The sequence below is a fragment of the Danio rerio genome, chromosome 25 (genome assembly GCF_049306965.1).
Source record: "Danio rerio strain Tuebingen ecotype United States chromosome 25, GRCz12tu, whole genome shotgun sequence".
NCBI classification, from domain to species: domain Eukaryota; kingdom Metazoa; phylum Chordata; class Actinopteri; order Cypriniformes; family Danionidae; genus Danio; species Danio rerio.
In genome coordinates, this window is record NC_133200.1 from 3831244 (window position 1) to 3859039 (window position 27796).

The window sequence follows — 27796 nt, forward strand, 5'->3', positions numbered from 1 at the left end:
TTATTTATTTATTTTTAAATGCCTTTTTACAAGAACAAGCATGAACAGTTTGATTTTAAAGCAAAAGTATTTCACAAAAATTAAACAAGAGAAGAACGAAAATAAAAAGGCTTTACAAGAGTCCCGCAGCACATGACGCTCGCTTCACCCACAATCCCTTGCGCGGTCACATAATGGCAGACGTGCAGACGCAGGAGCCGCAGTCCGCGGCACAAACGCTGATTTTACCGAATGGAGACTCTCATCTGCCCAAAGAAGACACGGAACCCGTTGATGAGACCGGCAAGAAGAAGAAAAAGAAGAAGAAGAAGGGAAAAGCGGCAGCCGTAGGTAATAAAGACGGAGAGAAGAGCGGCGTGGCCCTCTCTGATAAACGCAGCAGAGCTCGTCAAATCTGATCTCCAATTCACGCGACATTCACCCAATGCTGACTAGAAGTGTTTTAACTGTGGCTAATGTTCAGTTTATGGGGTTTAGGTTTAGTTTGAAGTTTAGTTTTGTGTGTTAAAGTAGCTTGTGAACTTGTGTAATGTTGTTATGAGAGCACTCCACGTGCTTTAAATGTCTGTATATGATCAATTCCATGCAAATGTCAACCGTGTCATCAAAAAATGAGGTTTCCACAACAATACATGAGGATTTTATTATACTGTACTCTAAAAATTCTCATTTTTGCTTTTATTTTAATTATTCAAACACATTGTCGTACAAATTTTGCTCCAACAAACATTTACACAACAATTACCAACAAAAGATACAATACATAAGAAAGTACAATAATAATACAATAATACAATAAGTAAATAATAAAAAGAGGGAATAAATAAATACTAAAAGTAATAAGTACTGAGCTTCAGTTTTAATCAAAATTAACCTAATCCTCTTCAATTTAACCATTTCCTGTAGAATTTATGTTTTTAAAATAATTTGTGAAGCTTGTAGGCCTGCATGATATTGGAAAAATCTAACATCTACATTAAAAATCTACAGAATTAGGTTATTCAACTCATCTGGTGAAATTGTATCCATATCACAGAATTAAAAACAATAAATGCAGAGTAGTGCATAAAATATAAGAATCAATCCAAGCATTGATAAATGTGGTCCAAATATATTCAGGTATACAGAGTCCAACCGTAATCACTTAATCCTTTAAGGTGCGCTCCTTGAAAACATATTTTGTGGCCAACGCTTGCATTGATTAATATACTGACACAACTCTGATAATAAGCAATTAAAATAATAATAATAGCCTATATGGGTGAAAGGTCGACCAAGTTGCTACGATGCTTGATAAAGGGTTAAGCAGTAATTGAATAATCAAATGTAAAATAATACTGCGTAGTCTTCGTTTTATAAACAATTAAATAAAATGGATCTTTCTTAATTTGTTAAAGATACAAATAGAACAATTTGTTTTACGCCTGAATGGTTTTAAAAGCCTCACACGGTCACAGGCCACTAAAATACTTGCCAAATGATTAATTACAATACAGACTCAACGTTTCGCGATGTGACTATAGCTAGGCCCACACGGAATCTGCGCGCACAGAATTCCGCAGATCTTCCGCAGAATTCCACAAATTTCTGCGTTTTTTTAGCCCATTATAAATTCTGTTTATTTACTTGAGTAAATGTGTAAATCGCAATTGATTCAGTTTTTATTCAGTAATTTATTACTTTTTATTTAATATATTAAAGTGTAAGTTATGATACTCCGCTGGATACTCCCAAAATAATTCCGCAGAAATCCACAGATTTTTACCAAAATTCTCAGCAGAAATAGCAAAAAACATCTGCAGATTCCGTCTGGCCCTGACTAAAGCTAATTATCATATTGTGATATCGATGCTAAAACGATATATCGTGCAGCCCTTAAAGGTTGCCAGATTTCATAGAATTTTTCTTGTTTATTTCGGAGGAATCTGGTTTTCTCCAGTTCTGTGTCCACGCTTTCAAACTATTTTATTTGATGCACCAAAGCCACACAAGTGCCAATCTGTCACATACATAACATAAATAAATGCCAAAAATCTAAAAAATATATATATATATATATTTTATAGTCAGCCAACTGTTATCATTTTAATTAGTATTATTTCTTTTGGGTTGTCAGGGGTGTCCAAACTTGGTCCTGGAGGGCCGGTGTCCTGCATAGCTTAGCTCCAACTTGCTTCAACACACCTGCCTGGAAGTTTCTAGTATACCTGGAAAGAGCTTGATTAGCTTGTTCAGGTGTGTTTAATTGTGGTTGGAACTATAATATGTAGGACACCGGCCCTCCAGGACCGAGTTTGGACACCTTTGATCTACATCACAGGTGTCAGACTCAGATCCAAATGGGCCGCAGCTCTGCACAGTTTAGTTCCAACCCTAATTAAACACACCTGATCAAACTAATTGAGTCCTTCAGGCTTGTTTGTAACCTACAGGTAAGTGTGTTGAAGCAGGGTTAGAACTAAACTGTGCAGGGCTTCGGCCCTCCAGGAATTGAGTTTGACACCCCTGGTCTACTATAAGCTCTCATATGTTATTGGTCACATGTTTATTTCCCTCATTTAAAATATAAAAACACTTCCAGATCGATATTATTCTGATCCGTTTAGTTGTTTTGTAAAATACAAACAGATGTTTCAGGATATGGTAAACATATAGCCTCTCTGTGAGTTTATATTTCATGTTTTTACTGCAAATGTCACATGCGTAACACTGTAATTGCTGATCTGTCAACGCTATTTAGGGTTTAAAATTGTTCTGCTTCTCTGAAATAGAAAACCATGACGGCGAAGGAGATACTGATATTGCCAAAGTGACAAAACAACTGGATCAACAAACTTTAGAAGAGCAAGAGAAAGAGGACGAGGCGGAAGAGGGTTCGTGTTAAATTCACTCCTGAAATCCCTGTTGGTTTATTTATAGGTTTGTTATATTGTGAGATTTCTGTTTTGGCAGATGGCGAGGAGGGAGATTCAGCTGGAAAGAAGAAGAAAAAGAAGAAGAAAAAGAAAGGCCGTGAGTGATTTTTCACATGCTCAATAGCCATAAGGTTTTATTTGTTAAAGGGGCAGTTCATCGAAAACTGAAAATGCCAAAAACTTTTAACTTTTAACTGCACATTTTTTTTCCCCAATAACAAAATAAAACAAAAACGACTCTGGTGAGAAATCAGCAGCATCAGCTATTGCCAGTGATAAAAGTACTGTACATTTTCTAGACATTCTTTCATACGGGGCCTATAAACAGAGAGAAAAGAAAGCTGCTCTAACAGAATTGGAGAAACAAATAAGATCACTGAAATTACAACACTCTGTAACTAATAAAGACAAATATTTAATCACTCAAAAACGGGTTTTGTATAACAGTTTGCACCCAGACGTTAAATCTAAAATGACCAAAACAAAATGCCATTACTATGAATTTGGAGATAAGACTAGCAGATTATTATCATAGCAAATAAAAAAAAAGGATCTGATTGATATATTCATTCAAGACAATTAAATGATGGAAGATGTTTAAATAATCCTAGAGAAATTAATACTTTATAAAGCGGCTTTATGCAATATTATGAAAACACTGTGATCCAGGTTCACGTTGGAAGTAGTTTTCCAATGGCGGTTTTAACAAATACTTTGAACACACACTCACAAAAAACAGTCTACATGAAATAATACAAACATAAGTAAACAAATCCAAAATACAGGGATTAGTTTTTATGTTGTTTGTCAGAAAAACTTTAAGTTTGTTCATTTTCAGATGGAATGCCTTAATTGTGGGACATTTATTATTGAACTTCTGAACAAATTTTAGCAAAACTGATCATGTTGAAATTTTGCTCACTAAAATCCTGATATGACATTTTCATAGCATTACATTTCTAAAGCTGATCATTTCGAATATTAGTATGTTTGCACAAGCTCTAGCAATATTTAGAGTCTTACTAAATTATTATTGTTGTTATTTATCTTCCTTCATTCTCCTTTTAGCCAAAGTGCAGACAGATCCGCCATCTATTCCCATCTGTGAGCTCTACCCCAGTGGAGTTTATGCCAAGGGTCAGGAATGTGAATATCCTCCTGTGCAAGATGGGTAAAGACATGAACCACTTATTTACATGATCACACACACACACAAACAAAACCCTTTATGGGACCGTTCACCCAAAAATGAAAATCCTGTCCTCATTTATTTATCACTGACTCATCACAAACATGTTTGAGTTTCTTTTTTTCCTGTTGAACACAAAAGGAGATGTTTATAATAAAGCTGGAAACCAGTAACCATTGACTTTCATAGTATTTCTTTTTCCTGCTAATAGAAAGTCAATGGTTACAGATTTCTTGCATATTTCAAAGTATCTTCTTTTTTGTTTTACAGAATAAAGAAACTCGAGCAGGTTTGTGACCAGTCAAGGGTGAGTAAATGATGACAATTGACTGGTCACAAATAGATTAGATTTTTTTTTTTTTCCGGTTGAAAACACAAAGGATGTTTAGAATAATGCTGGAAAACGGTAATCACTGACTTCCATAATATTTGTTTTTCCTACTATAGAAAGTCAATGGTTACAGCTTTCTTACATTTTTTTCAATGCATCTTCCTTTTGTGTTCAACAGAATAAAGATCCTTGACTGGTCACAAACTTGTTAGGGTTTTTTTTTTTCTTGTTTGTCGAAGACAAAATAAGATATTTCGAACAATGCTTGAAACAAGTAGCCATTTACTTCCAATAGTATTTGCTTTTCCTATTATTAAAAGTCAGTGGTTGCAAATTTCTTACATTTTTCAGAGTATCTTCTTTTTTGTTTTACAGAATAAAGAAACTCGAGCAGGTTTGTGACCAGTCAAGGATGAGTAAATGATGACAATTGACTGGTCACAAATGGATTAGATTTTTTTTTTTCGGGTTGAAAACACAAAGGATGTTTAGAATAATGCTGGAAAACGGTAATCACTGACTTTCATAATATTTGTTTTTCCTACTATAGAAAGTCAATGGTTACAGCTTTCTTACATTTTTTTCTATGCATCTTCCTTTTGTGTTCAACAGAATAAAGATCCTTGACTGGTCACAAACCTTTTTTTCTTGTTTGTTGAAGACAAAATAAGATATTTCGAACAATGCTGGAAACCAGTAGCCATTTACTTCCAACAGTATTTGCTTTTCCTATTATTAAAAAGTCAGTGGTTGCAAATTTCTTACATTTTTCAAAGTATCTTCTTTTTTGTTTTACAGAATAAAGAAACTCAAATAGGTTTGTGACCAGTCAAGGATGAGTAAATGATGACAATTGACTGGTCACAAACGGATTTAATTTTCTTTTTTTCTGCTGAACACAAAAGAAGATATTTAGAATAATGCTGTAAACCGGTAACCATTGACTTCCATAGTATTTGTTTTTCTACTATAGAAAGTCAGTGGTTGCAAATTTCTTACATTTTTCAAAGTATCTTCTTTTGTGCTCAACAGAATAAAAAAGCTCAATCAGTCTGGGATGAGTAAATGATGACAGAATTGTAGTTTTTGGGTGAACTGTGGCTTTAAGACAGTGCATGATTGTGGATGTTTGTTTTTCCAGACGCACGGCTGCTTCACGAACGAGCAACGAAGAGAAAAAGTTTTTGGATCAGGCGAATGAGGACATGTGGAATGATTTCCGGCAGGCCGCCGAGGCTCACCGGCAGGTCAGGAAGTACGTGCAGAGCTGGATCAAACCGGGAATGACCATGATCGAGATTTGGTGAGCAAAACAATCCACAAGCTCTACATGTGGTTTCTGGAAAGTCCATGATTGCACTGTATTTCATGACCGTCCCTGACAATATTCTATATTAATACAGTTATTATATTATTCAATGATATTGCGAATAATAGAATGCATGCATGATAAAAATAGTAATATATGTAAATAAAAAAGTTTAACTATTTGACTAATAATATTCTTATAATATTATTTTGACTAATAATAATAATAATTAATACAAATAGTACAATGCATACATGATAATAATTTAATTATAAATAATTTAAATGATTAACTTACTCTTTATTCAAATGACTACAACCAAATCAAAATAAATATTACAAAATTGGGTGATTATCACTCGAGCATACAATATTATTAATATTATTACTAAAGTATTACAAATATTAATTTAAATTTGCAGTGTTTATCAATTAAAGTAGTGATTTGTGTTTATTTGCATTGTTCACACACGTCAAACTATTTTGGATGCGATTAATTGTGGTTAATTTTTGCCACTAATAAAAATATGCAGATATTAATTAGAAATATAGGACATTGGACAGAATTAACCCACTATTCACTTCTGTTTTGTTTTTTATCTTGACAGTGAGAAGCTGGAGGACTGTTCCAGGAAGTTGATCAAGGAAAACGGTCTGAACGCTGGTTTAGCTTTTCCCACCGGCTGCTCTCTGAACCACTGCGCCGCTCACTACACTCCCAACGCAGGAGATCCCACCGTCCTCCAGTACGACGACGTCTGCAAGATCGACTTCGGCACGCACATTAATGGTGCATCTCTGAACCTTTCCGAACTAACTTCATTGCATGACTTCTTTTTTTTTTATTTGCTGATCATTTGTTAATCATTAATTGTGTCATTATATCACCGCAGGTCGGATCATTGACTGTGCCTTTACTGTCACCTTCAACCCAAAGTACGACAAGCTGCTGGAAGCTGTTAAAGATGCCACGAATACTGGAATTAGGGTACGAATATAACCTCGAGTTGCATGATATTGAATACATTTATTAAATGCATATATTTTGAGCTTCTGAGTGAGTGAAATGTGCAGGTAGCATTTAATTTAAGGCCAGTTAAATGGGTTTACATTTTGCCTTTTCTCGTTAATGATACTAAAAGCCTCCCTCACTATAAAACATCATCAAAGCCCAGTGGTGTCCAAACTCGGTCCTGGAGGGCCGGTGTCCTCTGAGTTTAACTCCAACTTGCTTCAACGCACCTGCTAGGAAGTTTCTACCACATGTGTGTCAAACTCAGTTCCTGAAGGGCAGCAGCCCTACACAATATAGTTCCAACCCTGCTTCAACACACTTGCCTGTAAGTTTCAAGCAAGCCTAAAGGACTCAATAATTTTGAACAGGTGTGTTTAATAAGAGTTAGAACTAAACCGTGCAGAGCTGCAGCCCTTCAGGAACTGGGTTTTACACCCCTGTTCTAGTATATCTAGTCGGAGCTTGATTAGCTGGTTCAGGGATGTTTGATTAGGTTTGGAGCTAAACTCTCCAGGACACCGGCCCTCCAGGACTGAGTTTGGACACCCCTGTCATAGGCGTTCAAGAACTTGCTCAACAATGCTCAAAAAGCAAGCAGAATAATACTTACATTAGTTTATTTGCTGTAAATTCTCATGTTGTTCTGTGCATCTACTGGAGTTTTGTTTGATGCATTCAAAAAAGTACAGTTCATATATCTGAGAGCTAGTATTAAAGGTCAAAATTGTATTACAAGTAATATATAAATACAGATATATGTATAAATAATACATTTTAATACAAGAATTAATGTGTTTCTAAGTAAAACATTAAGTTGTTTATGGAAAGCATCGTTAATGCGCTGTGATGCACTGAGAGACTGAATCGATAGCATGATAATCGTTACTGAACCGTGAGACCAGTGTAGGTTACACCCCTATTTATTAGATAGTGAAATTTTAAAGACTGCTAGACTAGATTTTTGTATCAAGAGCACTTTGATGTTTTAAACAATTAATTCCTGGGAAGGATTTTGAGTTCTCGTGTATCGAACTGAAAACTCATGAGTAATAAATCTCATTTTGAATTATGACATTGTTGTTATTATGCAGTATGTTTTTCCTTATCAATCTTGCCATGAAATATCCATAATATATAACTTAATATTGTTTTTTATTATTATTATTATTATTTTTTAAAGAAAAAGGTAAGTTTGGGGTCTTTATTTATTTTTTATTTTTTGTAAAGCCTCTTATGCTCTATTTTTATGAGGGATTAAACATTTTCTGAATTATTATTAATGCTTCATTATATTTTGTTTAAAGAAAAATTAAATTTGTTTGGGGTCTACATTTTAAAAAAAAAAGTGTCTTATTGCTTGCATTTACTTGATCAAAATAAATAATGTTTATACTGTAAAACCCAAATTTATATACATTTATTACATTTTATTAATTATATTTTTATTGTTACTTTGGCTATTATTCATGTTGGACACCATTTTTTGTGGCTTCATATTTTGCTGAAATCCTAAAATGACTAAAGAATGCAAAAGAGAAAATAGAAATATTTAATAACGAACAAATATTGATCATTGCAATATTATTTCTTTAAAACTATAAAATTTCATAGTTTTAAACCGAAGTAGATGTGTTGAATGGGTCAAAACGACACATCCCACCTCATACATAAATCTCAAACTTCATGTTTTTACTGTCATTAGTGTAATTCTACATTTTGTTTATTTTTTTCCCCAGTGTGCAGGTATTGATGTTCGCCTGTGTGACATTGGAGAGTCAATTCAAGAGGTTATGGAGTCATACGAAGTGGATCTTGATGGAAAAACATATCAAGGTAAATCTCAATTCTTATAACATCAAAAGACTCAAAAATAACAAGATATGATTTTATAAATGGCAATATTTTTCTCTCCAGTGAAGCCGATCAGGAATCTGAATGGCCACTCTATTGGACAGTACAGAATACATGCAGGAAAGACTGTGCCCATCGTGAAAGGAGGTGAAGCCACCAGGATGGAGGTGCGTCAGATTTTTATTTTAAAAACTTAATTCTGTTTGTTTCAATGTTTTTTTTTATTGTATATTTTTATTTTACCCTTTCAAGAGTTAACAATGCAGAACAACAACAAAACTAAAACAAAATGGTACAGTAACACTAAATAAAATAATAAATATTTTTTTATGACTGAAATGCAGTCTGAACTAATGGGGAGAACTATTTTGTCTGTTTTTAAATAATTCAAACATGGACTCCGAAGCTTTTCAAATGATTCACCCCTTCCTCTAGCTTTTAGTTTTTTGTTAACAGATTTATATATGGTTTTGACGTTCGGTGGGTCTCTATGTATATGTTCAGTTTACCTTAACAATGAAAATGTAAACAGTAGTTTTACTGTTTGGAAAAAGGACCGAATAAATGTCTTGACCCTTAAGAAGGGTTTAGAGCTGAGTCTGGGTGTGCCAGAGTTATCAACAACACGAGCTTCTGCTGGCACTTCTCTATCAGTCTACTGCACAGAGAGGTGTAGTCGAGCACACTATTGATGAGATGGCAACATTATGCAATATTACTGCTATTTCAATACACTTTAGAGCAGGGGTCTTAAACTCAATTTATCTGGGGTCCGCTTCAGGTTTTCCACAAGAAATTAATTATAAATTTTACATTTATTTTTTCATCCTATTTTGTATTAAAAAATAAAAAGATTTAAGAAGATTGGAATTTTTTTAACACAAAATAAGATGAAAAAATGTACATAAAAAATAAGAATTATTTAAATTTAAATAAAAATGAGGATTATTATTCTAATTATTATTAGAAAATAAGTCAATCAATAATAAATAATAGTAGTAATAATAATAATAATAATATCTAGATTTATTGTTATCCACCATGCTGTTGTTACAGGAAAAAGCAGCAGCACTGTGGTGTTTTACATCTACTTTTACATCAAATAGAAATATATGTAATGTTTATTGTGTGAGGCAATGCAAATACAATGCAGGTAGCGCGATGCAAATGACCCACAAATAACGGTGCGACCCTATAATTGGTCCGGTTTACCGGGGACTTTTATTGCTAATGGACAAGTGTCCGTATGTAACTGCAGATAACTACAATAGGCGGCACTGAGTTCCTTTTCTTTTAGCCCGCCGCGTACGCATTACTTTGATTTATTTACATTTTTTTCCTGCTCGCTGCACGCAAAACAATGACCCCCAACCAACGAGAGTGATTCTAAATGCAAGAAAGATGACTGGATGAAAATTTTGTTCAGGACCAATAGGTAAACATGAATTTTGCTTTAACTAGCGAATGACCGAGAGCCATATACCCCTCACCGTGATTGGCGGGTTCGTTCAACACAGTAAAGTGCTATACATATCAAAGTCATGGATCGCACTAACATTAAACTTTCAAATGAATGCGGGGGCCACAAAATATCGTCCTGTGGGCTGCAAGTTTTAGTCCCCTGCTTCAGAATGTCTTTATTCACTCAGACGTTATATTGACGAATGTTGGAAATTGGTAGCCATTTACTTCTATAGTATTTTTTCCCTGCTGTGGAAGTCAGTTGCTACCAGGTGTTGTGAATTTCTCTAGTCTGGCTCACGGCACCAAACTGTTGTGAGGGAGAACTTTCGGTATCTTCAAAGCAGAATTCTTTTAATAAGACACACACACATTCAGCGCCGCTGTGGCGTCATCGAAAGAAACTCTTAATTTGTACAACAGACACTCAGTTTAAATACATTTGATACATGTAGATGGGGACAGTCTCAAACAAAGCATGCAAATGAATTGTTGATGTCGGCTGGGTAACATGCCTTTCCAGGCCTGATCTCATCAGCATAAGTACCCATTCAGGATACATTTTAGCATTAAAACAGTGTGCAAATGATGTTCTGGAGATAAAAATGCCCGACCAGTTGACTGGCTTGAGAAGACAATAGACACAGCTGTGCTGTGAAACTTGACAATTTGCATTATTTTGGAGACCGTCAGGGCTCAGGAAACCAAGACATTTTAAGGTCTGTCACACCCTAAAAACAGCTTTTCAGTTATGTATAGATTATATCAATTTATATTCCCACACTAGTTTACCATATTTTTTAAAACCCATTTTCTCTGTTTGCAAATTAAATTAAGGGAGAATAGTACTGCTTACTAATATAGAGAATAAAGTGACTGTGTGCTTTAACTTTGCAGAACCCAAAAAAGAGCTCTAATGGAAATTCATAGTGTATAAAAAGTACAATACAACCCCTTTAAAAATGACTGACCTCAACTTTTCGCTTTATGCCAGATCAACGTTTTTGAAGTCGTCCAGGGCACTGTAAAAGCAGTCATGTAGTGATGTTAATCTCTGTCTGACATTGTTGGTCATGCTGAATTTCCTCTTTTACAGGAAGGAGAGGTTTATGCCATCGAGACCTTCGGCAGCACTGGGAAAGGCATGGTTCACGATGATATGGAGTGCTCGCATTACATGAAAAACTTTGAAGTTGGTCATGTGCCAATAAGGTGAGAGTTGTGCCACTTTTGACACTTTATATTGACCCTGCTGTTTTGCAACTTGGTGTTACTAAAGCAGTTCAAACAAGTGCATATTCCACTGCCTCTGGAAGAGTTTTGAAGTTGACAAGCTCCATCCGTTTGTGATTGAACTGATGAAAACACCTTAATACCAGGAGGAAACTGGACCCTAGTTTCCGTCAGGAAATATGCGCTTGCAAACAGGATCGGTTCACTCTCAGAAAGAAAATAGTACTAATATTTAACCCACTTTTCATTCATTATTCATTTCTCCTTCAGTTGAAAATAAGTTTTTGAGGAAGACATGCAGGATTGAGCTCTACTTTTTTTTTTGAACTTCCAAATTAGTTGTAATGCAGCTTTAAATGATTCTCAAAGTGAGATGCAATGGTTTATAAAAATCCACAGCATAAAGCACGAGGGTATCTGGACACAGTCACAAAGCAGAAACTTGCAATGCTTGCCCCGCCTCCAAGCTCTTCTTTGATTGGTCGACTGCTTTGGAACTGACAGTGAGCTGTTCTATTATTTAGTTTTAATTTAATTAGTTATTAAAAATAAACTCCACATGGCGTCTAAATGCCTTGCGCATAAAGTTCACGCACATTAGTCAAGCGAGTGTTTACATTTAAAAACAATAGAAAATTAGCATGTTGGAAAGGAAAAACGCATTGTGTGTGAACCGCCCCCCTAGGCTGCATTTACACTGTACATCCAGGTAATGAATTGCAGTTTTATGAATATATTCGATTATGTTTGATAACCCGCTTATATCTTTTATTTGTGACTTGTATCTGATGTCTGTATTTATACTGCACGCAATTGTTTAATATTAGTTTATATTGTTTACATGGTGGATATGGTGCTTGCTCTGTCTTGTTAACATGCATAAATGCATTGAAGGCTGATTTATGCCGAAGTCCCTTTAGGGCAAGTCATTCCACTCGGCTGCCATCGTTGAAACACCTTTCCGGCAGTATGCCCGGCATTCTGTTTGAATGGGGAAACATTAAATTCTCCAAAACTACTAGCCAAGATTACGATTAAATTCCATATTACAAATAACCCAAAAATTTAAACAACAGCCATCTCTTTTGTTTTATTTCTAAAATGTTCATATTACACAAAATCTGCAGAAAATTGCGTCTGTTCCAAGCCCCTCCCCCAGAGAATTGTCATTCTATAGCGATCTCTGATTGGCTCCTCTACTAGAAGGCGGGCATTATTCGCCATATAGCGATCACTTATTGGCTCAGGTACTAGAAGGCGGGGCTTCATTCGCTATATTGACAGTTACACATTTCCCTATTCAAAAGTATACGAGTGACACGTCTTGAGTATTTGTTAATACATCTGCATCAAGCGCACATGTATGATCTGGTGCAGCCTTCGCGAGGTCGCATACTTGTTGCCCAGCCTGACGCATGCCAAAAAATTTAACTACATGTCGCAACGTTACATAGCGCAAGCTCTGATTGGTCAGCTTAGTAGCGGTGAGGAGTGTGGGCGGTGCTGAGAGCCATTAGCCCGTTGGAGCAAGTGTTTACAAATGTCTAGTCCTGTAAAGGAGCTTAATATGGAAACTTTTATTTTGTTTTTATCTTATGATTAATGTTGTTGCACGTCTGCCAGTTCCCGCTTCTAAATGAGTAAGTTTTAGCTACTTGTACATCATGGTGGGTCACGGCTATCACTCGAGACAGAAGTATAAATTTGTCTTAACTTGTACTACAAGACAAGTGTATAAGCTTTGTATATGAATGTATATGCGATTTAAGGCCTTGGGGTGTTTGCAGACTGTTTAGGACTTTCACACATTCATTTTCAAACCGAGTTGACGTCATTCGATAACGTTACTAATCAGAAACCAAGTAATTTTTTTCCTGCTTACACATAGATGGGCTACATGGGATGTCTATGCCACATGAGAGGAAAAGAAAATCAGATATGGGCCACTTGAACCATGCAGTGTAAATGCAGCCTAAATGATCCCAGCCGAAGAATGAGAGTTCTATAATAGATTCCATTATAGAATCCATTCCAAAGTTCGGAATCAATTCTTTGTTGGAAATCTATTATAGAACTCATTCTTTCTCTCTTGATTCTTAAGGGGCCAATCACAATGAGTGCGCTTTTTGCATTGAGAGGCACCTTTTTTGAATGGTTTACTAATGGCCGCGAGCGTCTTGCACGCTGCTTATGAGCTCTGTGCGCCTTGCGTTTTAAAGGCGTATTAGGTCAGTCGCGTCTTTTTCATTTTCGAATCAAATGAAAGCAGAGGCGGGGTTTCCGTTAAAATGACAGCAGTGTTGTCAAGGCTGCAGAGACTTGTGGTTGCTGTTTTGCGTTATCCAGAGCTGTATGACCTACAAATCTTGAATATCACAATCTTATTAAATATTACAATTATACTAATATCAGCATCAACACTTGCGCACTATACGCAGCTGATCCGGTCGTTGCCTAGCGACATAAAAAGCGCAGCACCCTTATTTTTTTCTTGTCCGCAAAAAGGCATTGTGGTGCGGCATGTGTTTTTGGAACGTTAGCATGTTCGCTATGATCGGCCCCTAGCTCATCAGAAGCTATTAATTTTTTGGAATGTACTCCGAGCCCTAGTACTTTTATCAAGCATTATAGATGCATTTTCTGAAGACAATTTTTTCTTTAGTGCTCGTTTATACAGCAAATTCAATGCCTTTTGGAAAATGTATTTGTGGTGGTTAGATTTGATAATATGGCGGGCCACCAAACATAAATTAATCTATAAGAAACACTGATTTAATTATCTCTTCTTTTTTTTTTGTATCTTTCTCAGACTTCCCAGAGCTAAACACTTGCTGAATGTGGTCAACGAGAACTTCGGCACTCTGGCTTTCTGTCGCCGCTGGCTGGATCGCCTCGGTGAGACCAAGTATTTAATGGCGCTGAAGAATCTGTGCGACCTGGGCATCATCGACCCCTACCCGCCCCTTTGCGACACCAAAGGCTGCTACACGGCCCAGTTTGAACACACCATTCTGCTGAGACCCACGTGCAAAGAGGTGGTCAGCCGAGGAGACGATTACTAGGCCTCCACGCCACCAGTTTTTATGAATCTCTTCTTCGCTTTGTATGGAAGTCTAGCTGCTAGGTGAGGAAAAAAGCATGCCTTTAAAAGTCAAAATTAGGACTTACTAAATCTAAATATGACTTTTATAAAGGTTGCGTAAATTACATCGTTACGCCAGTAGGTGGCAACAAACAACTGTCTAAATTTATCACTTTATTAATTCTTAAATTATTATTCTGATTAAACATGAAGTCTTTATATGAGTTATTGTATTATTAACTGAAATTAAGGTTAAACACATGAATTAAAATGTTCTAATATAAAACGTATATTTACAATTATATATATTTTGTTTATATGTATATTTATGAAGAGTTCAGATGCAAAGACCTTAGTGACATCTGAACTTTTATTCTAAAGTGAGCATTTTTTCGGCCTCCATTGTTTACGCTTAAATATTTCTTATTAAAAGGAATTAAAATAACACATTTTTTTTGCCATAAAAGAGAAATTAAACGTACTCATTCTATAAGAAAATTTGTCACTCAAAACCTCATATATACATCTATATATGCATGTATGCAAATGTGTATATAATTGTAAATATAATATATATTTTATATGATTTATGTTAAACTCATATATTTAATCAAATTTTCAGTTAAAGACTTCATTTTATTAGATTATTTGTAAAGAATTAATGAAGTAACATTTAGTTTGTTGCCACCTACTGGCATAGCAATGTAATTTCCACAACATTTATAAGTCATCATTTTTATCTCGTAATTTAGACAATTTTGATTTAGTAAGTCATGATTTCGCCTTTTTTTTTTTTCCTTACCTGGCTGAAATGGGCTTCCATACAACATGAGTATATGATGAGGAAAGGCCTGAGTAGGTTCATGAGCTGTGCCTTCTCATTTTTAACATGCTAGTATTTGTATTAAAGCTGGATAGAGGTTTAAGTCCTCTAATAAAGATGTCCTCTTGTTTAACCATGGTGTAACTCACTGGCACAGATGTCTACTTATCGCCCACCCGTTAAGTGCACTAGAACCATTTTGTAAACAGTATGGTGCACTTTTCGTGATCAATATGAGCAGGGAAATGTGGAGTCACATTTGCAGATAATCTGGATTAGCTGTGTTTCACATTCGCAAGCGCATGTTTGTTTTCTTTGTACACCAAGCTTTATTAAACCTTGCCCTAAGAGAAATTAGGAAATGTTCATGTTTTGATTAATCCGTTTTAATCAAATATTGTCTTTCTCCTTGCTAGTTGGTATGTTTTGATTAAAAAGGCAGAGGATTAGATGTAACTGATTGAAATAGGCTTCATTTCTTTGCGCAAGAACAGACTTGAATAAGACAACCATAGCAAAATACTCATGCTTTCCTCTAAGAGCTGTTGCTCATAACAGAAGTGATGATTATACGTAAACATCTATATTTTGGCTTGTTTGGGTTTAAGCCTGTTTGAAATCATTATTCTTTCTCGGAATAAAGCACATGTGGTGTTTTATTTTGAAGTGCAAATAAAATTTATAAGAAATTTTGATCTGCAATGTGTGTGTTCAATGTCTTGAGGCTTCGAAATAACTTCATTTATATTAAAATCTTTCCAAGGAATTTCCAATTTCGCATGCGAGTCATTGACTAGACTGTAAACAAGATGGACGCTGCATACGAAATTCTGTCAACTTGTATATTAACTTGAAGGCAACATATTGTAATGCCATTGCCGTGTAACACTAAATCAATTATAATCATTAATAACAATAGATAATAACTAAGATAGCCCGCCCACAGTTGAAATGCTTTTCACGTTATTCACGGCGCGTTCACGTGACTGCTCAAAAATTTTCCGTTAGGCTCGGTGTGGAGCTGCTGGTGAAGATTTCATGAAATGTAAGTATCATTGATATTTTATTACTTGCATTTACTTATACATAGCACAATAACAGGTTATAGTTGTGTATTCTTAAAAATAGTTGATGTATGGCAAAATTAAAACCAAAGACGCTTAAATTCCAAGCAAACGAACCGGAGAGTTGAAAATTATTGACATAAGTTAACGTTAAGAAACCACAACATTAACAAAAATAATTTTAGAATTCACACAATTGATAGTTCTCTCATATAAATAAAATACCAAAGAAAATTGTGCACAGGAAAGTCATTATTTCTTATGTTATCTAGCCTCCGCAGTCCTCGAAGTTGTTCACCTCTAACGTTACATCGTTAAACCCATTCACACACATATTTACCCTGGGTAAATTTATGAATAAAAACATTTTCTTTTAAGTAGATGAGTTCTTTTAAGTTGTAAGTAGATAATTTCTGGTTGATATATAGTTGATAATATATATATGTTTTACGCAGCGGATGCCCTTCCAGCTGCAACCCATCACTGGGAAACATCCATACTCACTCACACATACACACAATTTAGCCTACCCAATTCACCTATAACACGTCTTTGGACTTGTGGGGGAAACCAGAGCACCTGGAGGAAAGTTTTAACGAGTGCTTATTTGAGTTACTGTTGCCTTTTGCCAATGTTGGCACCAACAGCCATGCCACATTCAAAGTCACTTATATCCCCTTTCTTCCCCATTCTGATGCTCGTTTTGAACTGCAGCAGATCGTCTTGACCATGTCTACATGCCTAAATGCATTGAGTTGCTGCCATGTGATTGGCTGGTTAGAAGTTTGCGTTAACAAGCAGTTTGACAGGTGTACCTAATAAAGTGGCCGGTGAGTGTATGATAAAGTTAATAAGGCATAGGTTACAACTTAACAATTTATTTGTATTATAAGGCATTGACTAAGATATGAACATCAGGAAAGATTAATAAATGCTTTTGTAGATGCTATTACATTGATTTACTGGAACTAACAAAAGGCCTATAAACGGATACTTGTAAAAATGTTTGAAAATAAATAGTCTATTTAGTCTTCCAGCATTTCGTGCCAAGATGAACAACCACAACAAATACAACCATCTGAATATTCTTAAACCCCTCTAAAAGTTTAAATAATAGTTATTTACAGTATTTTGCCCATGATATCAATATAGTGCAAGTTCATTATCAAAATATACAGTTGAAGTAATAATTACTCGCCCTTCTGTAATTATTTTTGCTTCTTCTTCAAATATTTCCCAAATTATGTTTAACAGAGCAGCAGGGCTCAACAATAAGACTGCCCGATGGCCCGGGGCCAGTGTGTGAGATGCTCGAGACAGTAGACCGGATTGTTACTGCCCCGATTGGGCCACTGATGCCCTGTCACTAAAGTTTAATTTGCCTGTGACTTTTTGTCAATTGCGTGCAAAAACAGTCAGAATCGAGAAACAGTGTGTTTTTTTTAAGCCTTGAAATGCTACTTCAAATGATTCTCGGTTCCTCTTATCTGATTAGATGTTGTGAGCAAGTTTTTTTTTTTTTTTTTGTTACAACCAGTACAGCGAAGAGACAGCAACATGGCAGCAACATTAAGTGATGATTGTAACGTTCGCTTGCAGAGGCTAGTCTAGTCTGAGAGAATGTGTTTAGCTTGTTTAATGCTCTTGTCTAAAGTTTGCGATTTAATAATGCTTGTGAAATTGTCCAATTAACTGACATGTTTGAGTGATGCCTCGGAGAGGTGTAGGAGTGAGTAAGTCGCGCGATATACATATACAACACTCAGATTGACATTTTGTATTAGTTCACTAGGTTCAGGAGAATGTGCTGTTTTCTGTATGTTTTATTTTTAGTTAGAGCAGTTTAGTTAAGACGTTTGGTACGTTGAAGATGTTTCTTTTCATGCTTTTCTTTTCATATTTAGTTTAGTTTGGTGAAAACAGTTACTGAGTTTTGTTATATTTATTTCTTTGATTTAAGCACATTCAACTACTTCCTCTCCCCCCCCAGGTAATTCATTATTTAATCATTGTAAATATTTTTCTTTCACTGTATAATATATTTTCACTGGTTTCATTGGATGTATGGGCAATAAATAACTGCAGTGATTATTTGGTTTTCAGTTTATTTATTTCTCCATCCGCTTGTCACACACATTAAACTAATGTATGTTATGTCATCTACCCCTAGTTTAATATTAACATCTAAAAGGACGTAACAATGATGCTAAAGAAAAACATTTGTTTCTAACGTTTTGGAAGCAGACATTTACGAGGGTACACCACGACTAAAAAATGAAGTAATGTTTTGTACAGCTTGCCGTCAGTTTGGCAGGTCAGCCACCTTTTGTTTTGCAATAAATTACCTGCACATTTTGCTACTTTTGTTTGCAAAACACTTTAATTTTTGCTCATTGTACATTTATTAACATTTTTAAAATATTACAATTTTAGATTTACAAACATTTTGACACATTTTCTTTAAATTTGTGGCTAAGAGATAGCTATTAACTTTTCTTGAAAAAAAATCTTATTTGTTTTATTTTGGCTTGAATAGAAGAAGTTTTAAATTTTTAAAAACCAATTTAATGTCAATATTGTTAGCGCCCTTAAGCAGTTTTTATTTTCAATTTTCTACAGAACAAACCATCATTAACAAACCATCGCCTTTAGATATCACTTTGTGAAGTTTATTTATAAACAAATTTCGAGAGGATCAAGTGCTTATGATTGTTCACAGCTGTTCCAACTTTAGCTAATAACTGATTATCCTATCAGACGATCCTTAACTCACTATAAATAACCAGACTTTTCTCATCTCAATATCTTCGTCTTGAAGAAACCCCCCCACCCAACCCTACTTTCCCTCCTTTCAAACGGGCGTCACGGTGGCCAGCGATTAGCGCTGTTGCCTCACAGCAAGAATGCCCCTGGTTTAATTCCTTTCCAAACCAGACGGCATTTCTGTGCGGAGTTCGCTCGTTCTCCCCGTGGTCGCGTGGGTTTTCCCCGGGTCCTCCGGTTTTCTCCTACAGTTCAAAAACAAGCACTCTAAACAATTAATGTAAAATATTTTAGCTAAACTCTGAGTACACCTCCAACATCCATATCTGACACTTAGCTACAATAAGCAAGAGGGGGAGTCATCGAGATCTACCTGAGCTCAAACTCCCCTCTCGCCTTGCAACGGGAGGGAGCCCAGGGCTCGAGGATCTTATAAGCTCAGGGCTCTCTCCCGGGACAGCACGCCAAACTAGCTTTACTATCAATCATCAGCTAAGTGTGAACTCTTGAAAAGCTGAATAGTGGTATCTTGAAAAATATGTGCTGTCATCATGACGAAGATAAAAGAAATGAGTTATTAGAGATGAATTATTAAAGCTATTATGTTCAGAAATGTGCTGAAAAATCTTTTCATTAAACAGAAATTGGGAAAACAAAACGTATAGGTTGCTAATAATCCAAGAGTGCTAATAATTCCGACTTCAACTGCATCACAATATATTGAATATTGGCTTCTAAATGAATCTAAATGTTCTCAGAAACTTTCCATGGTGCTGATGACCTGTGGATGGACCCGTTTCCTATTGCATCCGAACAACCAGTCTTTCTTTCTCCTGTAGCGTTTGGACAGCAGAACGTAGAGGACGGGGTTCACGCAGGGGTGCAGATACTGGAGAACCGTGCAGGCGAAGTGAAACATCTCCCACGAGCGTCCGTGCCGGTAAAGTCCCAAATACACACACAACTCGAGAACATAACCAGGCAGCCAACACAATGAGAACGTCCCAGCTGCTGAAAACACCATGAGAGACGCCCGTCTTGTATTACGGGTGCTGGCGAGGGACAAAACTGGCCTCCTATGCAGAAAAACAGCCATACGTGCTGAGTTTACAGCAACAACCAGCATTGGGATTAGATAGTAAAGCACAAACTGGCTGAGGACGACTTGGTAGTGATGTTCTTGAGTAGTTGGCAGACAAACAGTGCAGTTGCTCAAACCCGGACCTAAGCTTTCTTTAGTGGCAAAAATACGCAGTGGCAAGCTTATAAAGAAACTCAGAGCCCAGACCAGAATAAACATGAGCACCACCAGGTCCATAGTTGGTGGACGATAGGGGTTGGTGATGATCATGGCACGCACCATAGATACGCCGCACAGGGAGTACGTGCTGGCGGCCAGAGAGAACGCCAGCAGAAACTGATAGACCTTGCAGGAGGTGTTGTTTAGGGGCCAGGTGAAAGTGACTGCCGAGTGGACAGTGAAGGGGATGAGAAGTAGCATGAGGAGGTCTGCCAGAGCCATGCTGAGGAGGAGAACGTCCAGGCGGTTTTTACGAAGGTTTTTGTGTTTGGCGAAGAGGGAGAAGGCCAGGAGGTTGGCGCAGAAACCAATGCCCACTATGATCCCACAAGTGCATGCAAAGATCACGCCATAGGGGTTTGTGGCGCCCTGTAAAAAAATGGAAGCAGTTCATAGTGTAAAATACACTAAATTAATGAACAGTTTCTGTATTTAGTGATTCACATTACATTATAATTGCATTATGGGATGTTGATCTCTGCTCTGTCAACTTTTTTTTTTGATGTTGAAAATTCAACTCTACAGTTTAAAGGGCCATGAAACCTCCTCGTTTCAGCAGGGTGTTTTCACACCTCTACTTTGGAAAAAGTCAGAAAAGTGGGCGTGTCCAGCTCTGTTTAGGGGGAGTGTCGGAGGAACTAAAGAGGGATGGAGTGGGAGTGTCTATTTGGGCACACGCTGAGTTTCAGTGTCAAAACACACAACCACGAAGTAAGTAGAAAGTGATGGTGTTTACATGGACATCTGTGTTTACATGGACATCGAATTATTTGCCAAATTATTAAATGGTGGACTTTAACTGCAGTTGGCTCTTTCATTCAGGGAATTCATTCATGTCCCTCGCGAGAAACGAGATATTTGATTGGAGGAACTGCTCTAAGCGTGTATTTTTCATGCAATGTTTGATACCGCACGGCGAATGAGAGAAAAAAAAACCTCCGCATTTCATGGAAACTTAGATGCACACGGCAGGTTGTGTCAGAAAGCCGCGTGTGTTATTCCGGTCACAAAATGCGGCGAAAATCCTACACGAGGTTAAAGTTTGGTTGTGGTGCTAACATGTTTACACTCGGTGTAGTAGTTAACTTAATTCGATATGAACAAACTGAATAAACAAAGAGCACTGGTCGCTCACTTACCAAATCTGTAGAGGCAGGACAATCACCAGCAACTAGAGCTGCGTCTTTATTAAGAGGAGACTACAAGCGAATCCGGATCTCAGCGTTTGCAGATGAGAACAGCTCTCAGGTAAACAATAATCCTCCTTAGACACGTAAGTTATTGTTGTCGAGCGTCGTGTACACTGTTAATCCACACGTGACTCCAGCTGCGCTCTCACAGAGAGAAAATGAAAACAAAACTTAACTGCAGCAAACTATAAAAGCAACACTTCACGCTTGTTTTGCCAACACAACGTGGCGTCTCTGTCATCTAAACACTGTGACAGTAATGAATATTAATGAAGTTGCACAATGGAGCGCGCTGATTGGTTTAAACCAAGCCTTACTCATGCATTAATGCATCACACTGTAAGACGTAATAAGACACACTCTGGCACAGACGTCCAGTCTGCACGCTGGAATACACGCTGTTATGTCATGACCGTGACGCAGCTTCAAAAATTCGTTTCAAACCGGAAGTACAAATTTGCTTGAAATAACGGAAAAACAACCGATTTACACTTTTTAGTGAAATATAGGTGTCCTAATAGTGTTTTTAGCAGTGTGGGACACATATACGACTGTCAACAGCTCAACACATGTGTTTTGGTGTTTCGTGATTCTTTAACAAAGTGACTTTTATTGACATTTTAATAGTTTGAACTAAAATACTGTATAAGAAATAATATACAGAGAAATAAGTCCGTAAATTAACAGAGAATGTACAGTTTATTACAAAGTTTTTGTAGCGTAATATACATCACCAACTCAGACAATATATCACTTTAAACTATTAAAAATGTTATTAAAAGTCACTTTTTTGAACTTTTCAAGGTTAAAAGATGCTGGAAGAAAGATCAAATCCCATAATGCAATTCAAAATAAATAAACAGGGAAAATTAAAAACATGAATCACAAAATACAGAAAACTGCTGATTTACGGATATATTTACAGTGAATGTTTTGAGTTACATTTAAAGTAAGGCTGCACATGCACAATATATCAAAATTCATCCATATTGCGGAGGATTGCGATAAATATGAATAATTTGATGTGCATGCCAAGCATTTATGTGCTGTATACATGGGTTGTTTATTCAGATCTGACCAATCAGAAAGCGTCTCTACTATCTGTATTCTACGGTGGCCGAGAGAGCTTAACAAGCCGCAGTTTAAGAAAACACATGCAATTGCAAAATATGCCAGCAGATTGAGAAAAAATATTTATCTGTTAGACAGCACATGTGCTGCAAATCCTCACAACGCAAACCCGCATTCTCACACAGTGAAACCAAGTGAATAAAACGCACTGCATTTTCTCACAACGCAAACTAATTATGAAAACGTCTGCAATTTCTCACAACACTTTCAAATAGTGTGGAACACAATGGAAATATTTCAAGGGGACCCTAAAACATGACGGACCCAGCTATGTAGGTTATGGGCTGTCTCTCAATATGCGTTCTTCAGCGATCTTGTGTTCTCGTGTAACGTCATCATCGGCTGAAGTTCAGTTCCAATACTCAAGGCTGTAAGAACAGAGGACACGTGAAACTTCCCGGATGTGTTCTTGATATCAAGGACGCACTAATGCAGACTTGAGCACCGAACTTGCTTGAGAAGTCCTAGAACTCACTGCAACTGGAGGTGGAAAGCGCAGCTAGTTTTATTATTAAGTTCAGTGATTTAACTTGTGCTTGGGTGTTTATTTGCTGAAATTCAGATTAAAATCAGTTTTATTTATATTGTGCAATGTATATTTGTTAAGTCTTTATGCATAGTATATATTTTGAAAAATGTACAAAAAAAACTGAATCGTTGTATGAATGCTGTAATGTTTAAAATAATTTTCCATTAAAAATGCGTAAAGGTCACGTGACCATCAGGAAGAGCGCAGCATCTCATTTCTCACAAGGACGCGTTATCTGTTCTCGTGGTCTCCCGAGTTCGTTCTTCTGAGGACACATGGCAAGACCGGTCTCCACAAGAACGCAAGTCCGTTCTTTGCGTTCTTGGAATTAAGAAACAGCAATGGTTATTTAGGCCCCGTTTACACTAGTGCGTTTTAGTTTGAAAACGCATAAGTTTTGCTACGGTTACGCCATCCGTCCACACTACGCTGGAGTTCTCGAGCGCCGAAAACGGAGCGTTTCGAAAACACTGGAAAGGCCGTTTTCATTCTAAAACGCTGCTGCTCCGTCTCAGTGTGGATGGGGAAAGACGGAGACATCTGAAAACGGAGGCGGGGCTGCAAACGTTCGCCTCTCTGATTGGGGCTTTTCCTCAATATTAAGTAGCCCACACACAGTTCAGTCTCGCATCCTCTTCTTGTAAGTTAAGACTTCGCAAATTTGATCAAGGCTGCAGTCTCCCCCTTTTCAGTTTGATATGGAAAACATACCGAGGACACGGGTAAATCTTCAAAGGGAACAGTGTACTTTATAACTTCATTCACATCACCTTGGCTACGTTGTTTCACTTTCTCAACAATAAAATGTAAACATGATTTAAGGAACTGCCTATTTTCTTTTTAATATTAGCAACTTAACAGACAGCAGAAATGTTGAAGCGTCGTGCTGCATATATGAGCGTCATCTTCACTGTGTGGATATTTATAACAAAACGGAGCCGATAACAACTGCCTCCTTTCAATGTCAGTGAAAATACGAAACGCACCCTCTCTTTTGCTGGATATCAGTTTTAATAATCGATAATTATAAAAGTATAACATACAATAAGTTTATACATTGTAGGAATTAAAGGCAAGCGATCAGTCAATGTACCTGGATTAATCATTAACTTATCTTTGCGCTTAACCAAAACATGTTACCCGTGAACAAGTAACTTAATAGATTCCAATGACCAAAGTCAGGGAATTGGCCTATGTCGTTAGATAAAGACAACAACATGAATGAAATATCACGTTCAGCAAATATAGTGAGATTAGATCCAGCGGGAGATGCTTGATGAGCAGTCCGACAAGCAGAGCTCTCATCTGGGTAGAAATGCTGGAGCGCTTGCCCGAGAGTGTGTGTGTGGTCATGTGATGTGCGTTTTCAGCGTTTTGGTGTGGACGGAGAGCTGTTCAGCAACGCTGGGTAAAACGCGAGTGTGGACGCGGATCGTTTTCATTCTACAACGCCATTTTAAAACTAAAACGCACTAGTGTAAACGGGGCCTTAGGCCAGCGGTTCCCAATGGGGGGTCCTGGCCCACAAGGGATGCCTCAGCGAGCTCTGTGGGGGGGCCAGGTCATATTTTAACATTTTTTTTAGCAGTGGACAATTAGGAGAACAATCATGTTGGCTTAGTTCATTTCATCCCCTGACTGGTCCAAAAAAATGGACAAATTGGACAGACACAATGCAGGAAATACTAAGATAGCCTGAACTATGGTTTTATTCCATTTTCCCTGAGCCCAACACAGTGCATTATCTGCGCCAAAGTTCTTGCTGACAAATGCATGAGGCCATCTAAATTAATAAGATATTTGCAGACGACTCATTCTCCATAATGTGACAAGCCCAGTGCAGTTTTTGACCGCAAGGCGTAAAGGCTTAAATTTTTTTTGTTACAAAAGGCCGACTGATGTTTTGCTTTTATATTTTACATTAGGCTATTATTTGTGCATAAACATTTCTGGATATAGTAATAAACATACCGTTTGTTTAAAAAAAAAATGTCATCCTTACTGCGAACTTATATGAGCGATAATAAATTAAATGTGGAGGGGGCCTTATAATATTTTATTATATAATATTTATAATATGCCAGGTTAAACGGGGGTCTCATGCAAAAAAAAAGGTTGGAAACTACTGATTTAGGCTAATAAAATACAAAATATAACGGATCAAAAAATTAACAAACAAAAAACTCACCTTTCAACGATTACCTACAGCTTCAGTGAGCAGTAGTCAAGGAACAGCTGCATCTGTCACGTTTTTAGGGTCCGCTTGACATTGTGTTCCTTTCTTTTTGCAAGTGTTGTGAAAATTGCCGGTGTTTTCTCTATTTCTTTGAGTTGTGAGTAAACGCAGCATGTGTTCTGTGGAATGGTTGAAGATCTTTTCTTAATTTGCTGGGGGTTTTCGTAATTGCATGTGTTTTCTTACACTGCAGCACGCTAAGCTCTGTCAGCCACCGTATATTCTCCAAAAAATTAAACATGTTCTTTTGTATTATTTAATTATGTTTATAGTTTAATATCAAGATGTGCATGCTAGGTTTTATTACAGAAGAACAATAATAATAATAATAATAATGATATTAGTTGCACTTATTAAAAAATGTAATTGATTTATACAGACACACACACAATAATATAATAATATTATCATAGAGAAAAAAACTTACCACAAACTTGGGTTCGGAAGTTATTTCGGAAGGCTATTAAAAATGAAATGTTAAAGTAAAAAATAGTTACATGTAATATTTATAGTAAAACTAAGTTTAATTATTTAAATTATTAATAAATATCAAAAATGTTTTCACATATTTCCAGAGAAAATAAATTACTCACCATTTCATCTGTTCACTCAGATATCCGTGTATTCCAAAAAAAATATGTATTTATGGTCCCACAAATCATTTCTAGATTAAAGATATTTTAAAAAATGTAGAATTATAATTGCACTATAAGAACAGAAATAAAACCAGCAGGGATTCACCAATTTCTTCTTTAAAATAAGTGCCGTTTACAAATGATCAATCGTGCCTACTCAGAAAGCGACTTGTCATGAAAGATTTTGTAGAAAGAAATGAGCAGATGTCATCTTTTAAATAAATGTGTGTCAATGGTTACCTGCTGTTTTTCCATTTCTCGTTCCCTGATTGGAGACTTATTGAGTGGTGATTGATTTCTGGGCTTTATGGGTCTTTAAGGCATGACATGTGACCCTGTGCAGGAAGTTGACATTAGACATCGCATTTACTTCTCCATCCATTAGCATGTGATGTGTGGTGAAACGTGTATAATTGTTGTTTTGTCACACACTGATCGATTATTCAACCATCCTGAGTCAGTAGTTATGATTAAATAGCAAATGCATGCATACATTTACATTAATAATAAAAACTATGATTATCATAATGCAGATGAATCATTTTATTCAGCCGTATTATTTATTCCTCATCGGTTTATTAATTGAAAATAGCAGAACAATAACTGAAGTGAAAGAAAGGCAGAAAAATGAAATGTAAAAGATAGAAAAACATTTTAAAAAATGAATGTGGACTATCTAAAGTGCATTTTAAAAATCTCATCAAAATCAGCAGCATTGAGATACATTCAGGGAATAAATATTCCAACAATAAATTAAATATTATATGAAATGTTGAGTCTAGTTAATGCAAATTAGTTTGTATATGAAGCCATTTCTACGTATCAGTTTAGGCTCTAAGATACAAAAATGTTTAAGGAGTTTATAATAAAGAACAGGCTAATTTTACATTTTAAACAGCAGTTTTACCATTGTTGAGCGATTTCAGCTGATCTAAGGGTGAGGTGGAAACACTTTTAGCTTAGCTTAGCATAGATAATTGAATTGGATTAGACCATTAGCATCTCAGTTAAAAAAAGATTATTAAATAAGATAATTTTCCTATTGATAGCTTCTCTCTTTTGTAGTTACATCGTGTACTAGGACTGATGGAAAATTAGTAGTTGCTATTTTTTAGCTCGATATGGTTAGGAATATGCTCTCATTCTGGCGTAAAAATCAAAATCAGTGTAATAGTAACTTTTCATTTCATGAATTGAAATATTATCAAAACTCTTTTGTCATTTTTAATTGACGTGCTAATGGTCTAATCCGATTCAATGATCTATGCTAAGCTAAGCTAAAAGTGCTCCTGCATATCAAGATGTGCATGATAGGTTTTATTACAGAAGTACAATAATAATAATAATAATAATAATAATAATAACGATAATAGTTGCACTTAATAAAATTGGTTTAATCACACTCACACACACACTATACTATAATAGTAATATTATTATTATTCCTAAAAGAAACAACTTATCAAAAACTTCAGAAGTTAATTCAGAAGGCTATTGTAAAATTACAGCTAAAGTAAAATATTGTTCTACAGTAAAAGTTGCTATTTTTAAAGATGTGCATGATAGTTTTTATTACAGAAGACAATAATAATAATAATAATAATAATAATAATGGTAATAGTTGCACTTATTAAAAGATTTAATTGGTTTTATCACACTCACACAAACACTATACTTTAATAGTAATAATATTATTATTCTTTAAAGGAACAACTATTCTCAAACTTGAGTTCAGACATT

General features: G+C 36.1%; 2 protein-coding genes across 4 annotated transcripts; one reads left to right on the top strand and one right to left on the bottom strand.

Moving 5' to 3' along the window:
• The first annotated feature begins 141 nt into the window (after positions 1–141).
• metap2b (methionyl aminopeptidase 2b) lies at positions 142–15910 on the top strand. 3 transcript variants are annotated; one of them, XR_012399760.1, is made up of 12 exons: positions 161–330; positions 2772–2873; positions 2953–3012; positions 3984–4086; positions 5577–5738; positions 6352–6533; positions 6637–6731; positions 8495–8591; positions 8673–8776; positions 11167–11282; positions 14113–14502; positions 15063–15910. XR_012399760.1 is itself a non-coding variant. In NM_199640.1 (11 exon segments), coding segments are annotated over 11 exon segments (1431 nt in total). In that variant the 5' UTR covers positions 142–173; the 3' UTR covers positions 14366–15326.
• A 20-nt stretch (positions 15911–15930) lies between these two features.
• LOC101883414 (galanin receptor 2a-like) lies at positions 15931–26311 on the bottom strand. Its single transcript, XM_009297710.2, has 3 exons — positions 26297–26311; positions 18478–20704; positions 15931–17854 (listed from the first exon to the last, which is right to left on the bottom strand). Exons 1-2 carry the CDS (start codon positions 26309–26311, stop codon positions 19790–19792), a joined length of 930 nt encoding a protein of 309 aa, XP_009295985.2. The 3' UTR covers positions 15931–17854; positions 18478–19789.
• Positions 26312–27796: the final 1485 nt, after the last annotated feature.